Here is an 8,809-nt window from a genome sequence, read left to right on the forward strand (position 1 = left end):
AAAAAAAAAAACAAAGTACGATGTCATTCATTGATTTACTAAAGACGTGTTTATGACAAGAGTGAGACCGAATAAGTAGGATTAATATCATCAAGAATCTTAAATTAGTAAGTATGTGATAAATTTACTCCAAAATAATATTTTGATCATTAAAAATTTCAAATTGATACACATGTGATAACTTTAATCGAAATTGATTTTTTTAACCATAAAAAACTTCAAATTTGTACACTTTTGACAAATTTACCTTTCGTTAATTTCCATTTAATTAAGTTGATATCACGAAAAATCTTAAACTAATATACATATGACAAATAGATGGTAAAAATCCCAATCTGTTACACCCATCAAGCGCCACTTGTCATCTAACTTAGTAATTTTACTGAAAATTTTAACAAAAACTAACAGAGGGTAAATTTATTACAAATGTACCAAATTGGAGTTTTTGATGGTAAAAAAATTAGTTTGGAGTAAATTTATCACAAGAATACTAATTTAAAGTTTTTCGTGTATTAACCATAATAAATAGCAAAAGGATCGAGGTATCCCTTTTCGAAGGGCCTTGGCGATCCAATCATGCTGCAGCCATTGAGCCGTCCACGAGAAAGGAAATAAAACTAATTAGTCAGAAAAGCGTCTTTCACATGATATATTGAGTAAAAATATACAAGCCCCCGTTACCCGTTACGTATATAGTGGCACCGAGGATAGTTCTAAAAAAAAAAAACTATTTGAGTGATCTGTTTACGTAAAGTTGATTCGAAAGCAAATTTACATTAATGATTTGATTAAGAGTCCGTTTTTTCGGCGAAGAAATTATAATTTAGAAAATATTTTGATTAAAATGATCGCTTATATCGCTTACGTAAATACATAAACAAAAACTACAGTCATCGTCTGCGAAAATATTTTGATATAAATTGTTATCGAAAATGAGAACATTCCCATGGGCTAATCATGTCAAGCGCGTGACCGACAAATTAACCTTTTTATGAAATGTTTTAAGAAACACTTCACGGTTCCGTGTGTAACGGCGGACCAACGGAGCTAGGGATGGTCCCGCGCCACCAGCCTCCATCCATTTGATATCTTGAAGTTGCTACTTGCTGTATTTTTTGGTCCCCTGATCACAAAAGTCATGCCTAGTTATAGGGGTTATAGGAATTTAGACAAGGACAAAGAAAGAAAACTCCAAATGATGAATACTCAAAAAGGGTTTGACCACGACCCATCACGTAAGCAGATGCGCAAGAGCTCTACTTTGCTGAATAGTCGGATACTTTTGGCTTGCATCACCCAGTATGTCACGAGCATAGTGATTCTTAATTAGAAATTTTGGATGCAGCCTTCTTTTTTTTTTTTAATTTTTTATTTGGTGTCTAAACAAGTACGGTTTCTCCCGACCCAAAAAAAAAAAAAAAACATAAAAACAAACGAAGTACGATTTCATTCATTGATTTACTAATGAAGTGTTTATGACAAGAGTGAGACCTAATAAATAGGGTTAATATCATCAACAATCTTAAATTCGTAAATATGTGATACATTTACTCCAAATTAATATTTTGATCATTAAAAATTTCAAATTGATACACCTATGATAACTTTACCGGAAATTGATTTTTTTAACATCTAAAAAACGTTACTTGAATACTATAATTTTCTATTGCTATAACTCAACTTCAGATTGAACCGCACAGTTGGGAGCGATAATGGTGACAAATGCAGGTGCTTTAGATCGATTTCGGATGGGTTGTGAATTGCTGGAATTGGTTGCAGGATATTATGGTTAAACGACCCATCCTCGGAAGGTCGTCCATATGATTTCAATCGGGGATATGCAATATCAAAAGGGATATATGCATAATCCTAAGTAATATGTGAAATTAAATAAAATATCCTAAATATCTCTAGAATATATTTAAATATCCTTAACATCCTCACCGGCCAAACTTCGCAGATTGTGTCGGGGGATGGCGATGAGGCTTGGGGTGGTGCTTGTTTTTCAAAATACGCGGTGGAAAATGTCCAAATCACCACAAAATGGTGATGGGTTCCCCGGATCCAAGACACGGTGGCGTGTGGCAGCGCGTGTGGAGGATGCCGGTGTCCGTTGCTCATGAAATTTTAGGGTTTGGCTTGTATGAGGGCGGCAAGTCTGATGGTGGTTCAAAATGAGCAGCGGAAGTGTTCCGAACAACAATCAAGGACTTTGGTTTTGGCAGAAAATCGAGAGTGGCGCGGTTGGTGTGGCTGGCGTCGTGGCCACCGCCTTGAAAAACTAACGTGGCTGCGATGGCGCTTCCTCGGAAAAGCTTGGCCCCGACACTAACTTGAAACTAAGAATCGGAGAAATTCTATATATTTTGATATGTAATAACAAAGATAGCATTAGCCTATTTATAGGCTTTATGAGATCACTATATAAGGAAATCAAATAAACAAAAACACCATGTATAATCAATCAATGATATGCATTTATCAAAAGAGATATATGTATAATCTCGATCGATATGTATAATTAGATAAAATATCGTAAATCTTTCTAGAATATATCTAAATATCCTAAATTTCTCTAGAACACTAGTCAATGCTCCATCTGGGCTATTCTTGCTGTCATTGTGGTTTTTGAGTTCAGCTTAGCCATTATTATTATTTTTGTTTTGTGTCGGTTTTTTCGTTTTTCCCTGTTTTTTAAGAATCACGACTGTTTCATTTTCAGCCGTATACGGACTAATGTTGGTTGAAAGTAAAATCTCAGAACATATTCGCTATTTAACATTTTCGGGGACCTTCAGTCTGGTCCTCAATTCCGAAAATTGGGAATCGGGACAGGCAGTTCGGCTCTCGGTTCCGGAAAGAACCGAACCAGATAGAGAATCGATCACCCCTAATTTAGAGTAAATAACACTCAGAGCTCACAACAAGTGCGCCAGAGCTTTGTCTACCTTCACATTTTCCTTGGAAACCGGCTGACTTGTGTATCCGGTTTCCAGGGGAAAATTTCTTAGTTTAACACTAACCATTCTAAAAATCTCGAGTCTTGATCACCTCATACTCCTGTATATATTTGACTGGACGGAAATGGAATTTGCTTGAAAATGAGACCAGAGAAAACAAGTTAGTAGCAACTGCAAGAGCATCCTAGAATGGCCTCGGATTCCCCGAGTGAAACTCGGGACTCAGGGTCTCGAGGTGTAGATTCATTTGATGGCTCGCAATGGCAGCTTCTTGCTCGAATATATGAGAATCTTCTTCTTTTGTTTCTGAGCGATTGCAGGTTTCCAAGTTGGGTTTTGGCTGCATGGGACTGACGGGAGTTTACAACGATCCGGTCCCTGAGGAAGTCGGCAGGTTGATCATCGTTGACGCGTTCGCCTAGGGCATAGACGTTATTTGATACATCCGATGTATATGGACCCAAAGTTAATGAGATTCTAGTCAGGAAGGTAGTGCGAAAAATCCAAGTATTGAAATCCTTTAGCTGATTGAATTTCGGCGACCGTGTAAAATGAGCGACTCCATATGTGCAGGCATTGAAGAAGTTGCCGGGGGAGGAGGTGCAGTTAGCCACCAAATTTGGCTTGGTGAAAATGGAACTCGGCAATCTGGTGGTGAAAGAGACCCCGGATTATGTCCGCTTGTGTTGCGAGGCAAGCCTCAAGCGCCTTGGTGTCGACTACATTGATATCTACTACGTGCACCGGATCGACACATCGGTCCCTATAGAGGAAACTGTAAGTCTGATTAGCAGGTTCCTTATCAGTTCGATAGCAATTGCTCTGCTCGAACGAGCTTAAGATTTGCTAGTTTGCAAAAATTGCAGATGGAGGAGCTAAAGAAGTTGGTGGAGGAGGGAAAGGTGAAGTATGTCAGGTTGTCAGAGGCAAGCCCCGACACCAGAAGAAGAGAGCACACGGCTCATCCCATTACGGCCACACAAATGGAGTGGTCGCTCTGGACTCGCGACATCGAGCAAGAGATCATCCCGCTTTGCCGGTAGTTAAATTATATGGCTGTCCTAACACTTTCAGAACTGAAAAACAAGAACAGAGGAAACTCTGTTCGCCACATTTCAGATTTTAAACCTTCATAACTTGTACCATTTGGTACTTCATTAACAACGTGATAGTATGCTGGACTTAATTACTGGGGTTGTTCTTCTGGTCGGCTAGTCGAATGTCGAAGGGAACTCGGGATCGGCATTTTTCCTTACGGTCCTCTCGGCCGGGTGGGTTCTTTGGTGGCAAGGGCCCAAACAGTTTCCTTGTATGTAATTGCTCTGTTTTCAGGCATGCCTTGATGAGAAAAGTCGTGTTCACTTCCTATTCATATCACGGTCTTAATGCTTTCATTCACTAGTCCACCTTGCTAAACCTCTTGATTCTGTTTCTTTCTCAGGAGATACGTCTTCCAAGGGTTCAACCAGACAACTTGTTCTGTGCTGCACGTCACGCATTGTTTTGGCTCTCTTGCCTTTATGCCTGTATGTGACTGAGGCCATAAAGTATCACAAAATAGCTTGAACATAAAACCAGGGAATTTTAAGTGCTTGCTCTGCATTAAGAATATGTGAGGAAACATGTACTAATTTTCTAGAATAAGGAACTATGAGCAGATTGCAAGATTGAGTGTGTTAGGAATAGACTTGACAGAAAAAAAGTTCATGTGTACTTTAATTGATGTGGGCCAAATGATGATCTATCATCAAGTCGACACATGTGCAAAAAGTTCCGGATCAAAACAGGAGTGGCTTAAACCAGAAACAGTTTGCATTTGGTGACAACAGAAATTGAATTTATGTCGTAAGCTTCATCTGCACGCACAAATTCATTCTTGAAGAGCGAAGGCATCTAAGGAATTTGAAAAGAAAGCAGACTTATATATGACGGATGTTCACGTAGGGCTGTCGTTGTGCTTGAGCCTTCGCGGCTTTACAATCCTGTTGAACAGGTATTGCATTGGCCATACCAGATCGTTACTGAGGTATCATTGGCCCATTGCTAGAAGAGGTGTAGAAAAGAAACATGTTTTACATGACAACACAGTGGAAATGATAATTCCAGTCAACTAAGGGTAAGCAAGGGAGGTATGTATGTTCCGGATGCGAGCAGCTGCAGGGCTTGTGCCGTCGTCCAACAAACTTGTCCAGCTAGAGTCTGAAAAGGCCGTCGGAGGGATGCATATCGAGCTGTTACGCCACAGAGAGCAACAGAGAGAGTCCGCAACTTTTGTCTAGGCAGTTTTAATTTCATAGTCTGTTCCATAGAACGAAATTTTGCCGTTGACTTTTTGATTTCTGGCATCTTATTGTATCAGAAAAGAAAGAAAACCAGCAAAGAAATGCTCACGAGCACAAAAGAAGCCAATAACTTAGAATTCCCTGTTTTGGTTTTATTCTTACATAAGCTATTCTTGAGTTTTATTTTCTGGGTGCAGTTACATGGAGCAAAAGAGAGCAGAGAGCCAAACAATGCTTCATCAACGCAATCAAATAGAATCCTGATAAGCCGGCAGTTTCCCACCTCTCGGGGGCGTGTTCGCGTACTTCCACGAGTTGCGGACATAGTTCTCATTGCTCCTTTCGCCGGCAACGTCTTCAATCGGGATAGCATCTGAGATCTCTTTCACGTCGTCCTCCGTAAGCTTCACTCTCAAGGAACCAATGTTTTTATCGAGATTCTTGACTTTCGTCGTTCCTGCAGAAACCGCATAATCTCAAAACAGAAATCCCAATTCATGTCATCTGTTAATGAATGTCATAAAAGTTCGATCCTCACCAGGGATCGGCACAACATCGTCTCCTTGATGGAGAACCCATGAGAGTGCAAGCTGTACAGGGATGCAGTCGTGCTTTTTCGCTAAGTTCTCCATTCGAGCATAAAGAACCTTGTTTTTGTCCAAATTCCCTGCTTGAAACCTAGGAAGAACCACTCCCTGAGAAATGAGTGAAGAAGCTTTTAGACCATCGTGTATATGAATGTGAGAGGTTGAAGAAAGAAGCGCCCATTAAACTATTAACATACCAGGGGACTATTTGCAGGCAGAGTTTCTGTGACTCCCCTGCCACCGAAGAACCCACGACCGAGAGGGCTATATGGGACGATGCCAATTCCGAGCTCCCTGAAAATTTCGAGAGGCCGGCAAAAAGATTGAAAACGAAAACAAGCTACAAAGAAAAAAGGCTGTTTTTCGGAGAAAAATGATTCGAAGTCTGCTCTGATGGAGGCCAACAGCAATATACCTGCAGAGTGGGACGATTTCTTGCTCGATTTCACGAGTCCAGAGCGACCACTCCATCTGTAAGGCCGTGATGGGATGAACCGCGTGCGCCCTCCGTATGGTGTCGAGGCTGGCCTCCGACAAGCCGATGTACTTGACTTTTCCCTCTTCCACCAACTTCTTCAGTTCCCCCATCTGCATTTTTTCAAAACCATTCGGTTTTTATTAATAGCTGATCGCTAAAGCCCGTTCAGAGCATCTGTAATCATCCACGAGCATAAAGAGCTGCTAAACGAACTTACAGTTTCCTCTATGGGGACCGATGTGTCAATCCGATGCACGTAATAGAGGTCAATGTATTCGACGCCAAGGCGCTGGAGGCTCGACTCGCAACACGAGCGGACGTATTCAGGTGTCCCGTTGGTCACTTGTACATCTTCCGCTCCGCGTTTCACCACACCAAATTTGGTGGCTAGCTGCACCTCCTCCCGCGGCAACTTCTTCATTGCCTGCGACAATGATATCATCAAGTTTTTCTCATAATCACATAACTAAGATGTATCAACTAAATTACCGGTTTTGTGCGTTTCGGTTCATTTCACATTACCTTTCCAACAAGAATCTCATTGGTTTTGGGTCCATATATATCCGACGTGTCGAAGAATGTTATCCCCTTGGCGAACGCGTCGGTGATGATCGATATGCCGACTTCCTCCGGGACAGGATCATTGTATGCACCCGTGAGTCCCATGCAGCCAAAACCCAACTTCGAAACCTGCAATTATCCGAAAACATCATCATCACCGTCGTCAGAAGAAGAAGAAACGACAACTCATACATCTCAGCATGAAAGCGAACCTCAAGACCCTGAGCTCCGAGTTTCACTCGCGGAATCCGAACCCCTCGATGCTCGGCCATCTTCAGATGATATCTTGAAGCTGCTACCTGCTGTGTTTTTCTGGTTTCATGATCGTTAAAATCTGGTGCATATTTGTAGGAGTTGAGGCGACGAGGATAAGGCAAGGGAAACTTCAAATTAAGGTTTGACCATGACCCATCTGCTCGAGCTTTGCATCGCCCAGTACGTCACTTCATATATGACGTGACTTGGTTATACTATTTACTAGATTCTCGATATTTATCCGTGCACTTGTGACGTACTGGCTGATGCAAACCTTGTAGTATCCAACAACACGTGGAGGCTGTAGAGCCGTTGGGCATCCTGCTTACGTTGGTGGGTCACGGTCCAACAACACGTCAAATTATGAATAGCGAGAGGTGGATTGAAAAGTGGTGTTTGACCCACGACCCATCGCGGAAGCAGATGTCCGGGGAGCCGTCGGATACTTCGAAGAATTGGATCGCCCCGTATGTCACGAGCGATGGCCGCCGGCTCCCAATAAAAAAAAATTTCAAAAAGTTCAAAAAATATTTAAATAATTATAAAAATTATCCATATTAACGCTGACCACGACACGTATGGCAAGGATGTCCACGTCAATGATTTTCGGCCAAAATTGGCCGAAAGGATTGCATTAATAAATAATTAAAAGGTTAAGGATTAAATTGACAAAATTAAAAATTCTAAGATTTTTTGGATAATTTTTCTCAAACAATTTTGTAGGATACCATACCGAGGATTCTTAGGTTTACGCAACGGCTTACACCTGCGTCGGTACCTTGGGGGGCCCACCAGCCATGGCCCCCCACTTAAGTCACGAAGTCGAGTTGGGAGTTTCGAACTAGTGATCTCACATAGCACACTCTCAACCAACTTAGCCATGCGTGGGTGGATAATTTTATTTAGTTTATATTCACATTTAGCAGAAAAAAAAATTACTACAGTAGGTATCCTAGTTAGCACATCATATGTTATTTTCTTGGACTTTTATGTCACGTATAATGTAACTTGGCTACAGTATCCTAGTTTATTTAGGCCCGATGAGAAGAGCAGTTACCAACCTCACCTTTCAGCATCTCATACATTATATTGCAGTCCTAACACTTTCAGAACTGAAAAACAAGAACAGAGGAAACTCTGCTCGCCACATTTCAGATTTTAAACCTTCATAACTTGTACCATTTGGTACTTCATTAACAACGTGATAGTATGCTGGACTTAATTACTGGGGTTGTTCTTCTGGTCGGCTAGTCGAATGTCGAAGGGAACTCGGGATCGTCATTGTTCCTTACGGTCCTCTTGGCGGGGTTCTTTGGTGGCAAGGGCCCAAACAGTTTCCTTGTATGTAATTGCTCTGTTTTCAGGCATGCCTTGATGAGAAAAGTCGTGTTCACTTCCTATTCATATCACGGTCTTAATCCTTTCATTCACTAGTCCACCTTGCTAAACCTCTTGATTCTGTTTCTTTCTCAGGAGATACGTCTTCCAAGGTTTCAACCAGACAACTTGTTCTGTGCTGCACGTCACCCATTGTTTTGGCTCTCTTGCCTTTATGCCTGTATGTGACTGAGGCCATAAAGTATCACAAAATAGCTTGAACATAAACCAGGGAATTTTAAGTGCTTGCTCTGTATTAAGAATATGTGAGGAAACATGTACTAATTTTCTAGAATAAGGAACTATGAA

The 8,809-nt window shown here is 41.2% G+C and overlaps 1 protein-coding gene and 1 pseudogene across 1 annotated transcript; one reads left to right on the forward strand and one right to left on the reverse strand.

The window, feature by feature from the left end:
* Positions 1-1,973: 1,973 nt before the first annotated feature.
* LOC125314898 lies at positions 1,974-4,498 on the forward strand (annotated as a pseudogene).
* A 905-nt stretch (positions 4,499-5,403) lies between these two features.
* LOC115743876 (probable aldo-keto reductase 1) lies at positions 5,404-7,258 on the reverse strand. The gene is made up of 7 exons (XM_030678858.1): positions 7,081-7,258; positions 6,830-6,997; positions 6,525-6,731; positions 6,245-6,417; positions 6,027-6,123; positions 5,781-5,937; positions 5,404-5,699 (listed from the first exon to the last, which is right to left on the reverse strand). Exons 1-7 carry the CDS (start codon positions 7,138-7,140, stop codon positions 5,491-5,493), a joined length of 1,071 nt encoding a protein of 356 aa, XP_030534718.1. The 5' UTR covers positions 7,141-7,258; the 3' UTR covers positions 5,404-5,490.
* Positions 7,259-8,809: the final 1,551 nt, after the last annotated feature.

Source organism: Rhodamnia argentea, chromosome 1, assembly GCF_020921035.1.
Source record: "Rhodamnia argentea isolate NSW1041297 chromosome 1, ASM2092103v1, whole genome shotgun sequence".
NCBI lineage: Eukaryota > Viridiplantae > Streptophyta > Magnoliopsida > Myrtales > Myrtaceae > Rhodamnia > Rhodamnia argentea.

Excerpts from the sequence above, each read along its gene's own strand:
- LOC115743876 (XM_030678858.1), bottom strand. The coding sequence starts at position 7,140 with ATGGCCGAGCATCGAGGGGTTCGGATTCCGCGAGTGAAACTCGGAGCT. Across the intron at positions 6,998-7,080 it reads TCGGAGCTCAGGGTCTTGAG|GTTTCGAAGTTGGGTTTTGG; the intron begins GTTCGCTTTCAT and ends GGATAATTGCAG. Across the intron at positions 6,124-6,244 it reads GAAATCGTCCCACTCTGCAG|GGAGCTCGGAATTGGCATCG; the intron begins GTATATTGCTGT and ends CGAAATTTTCAG.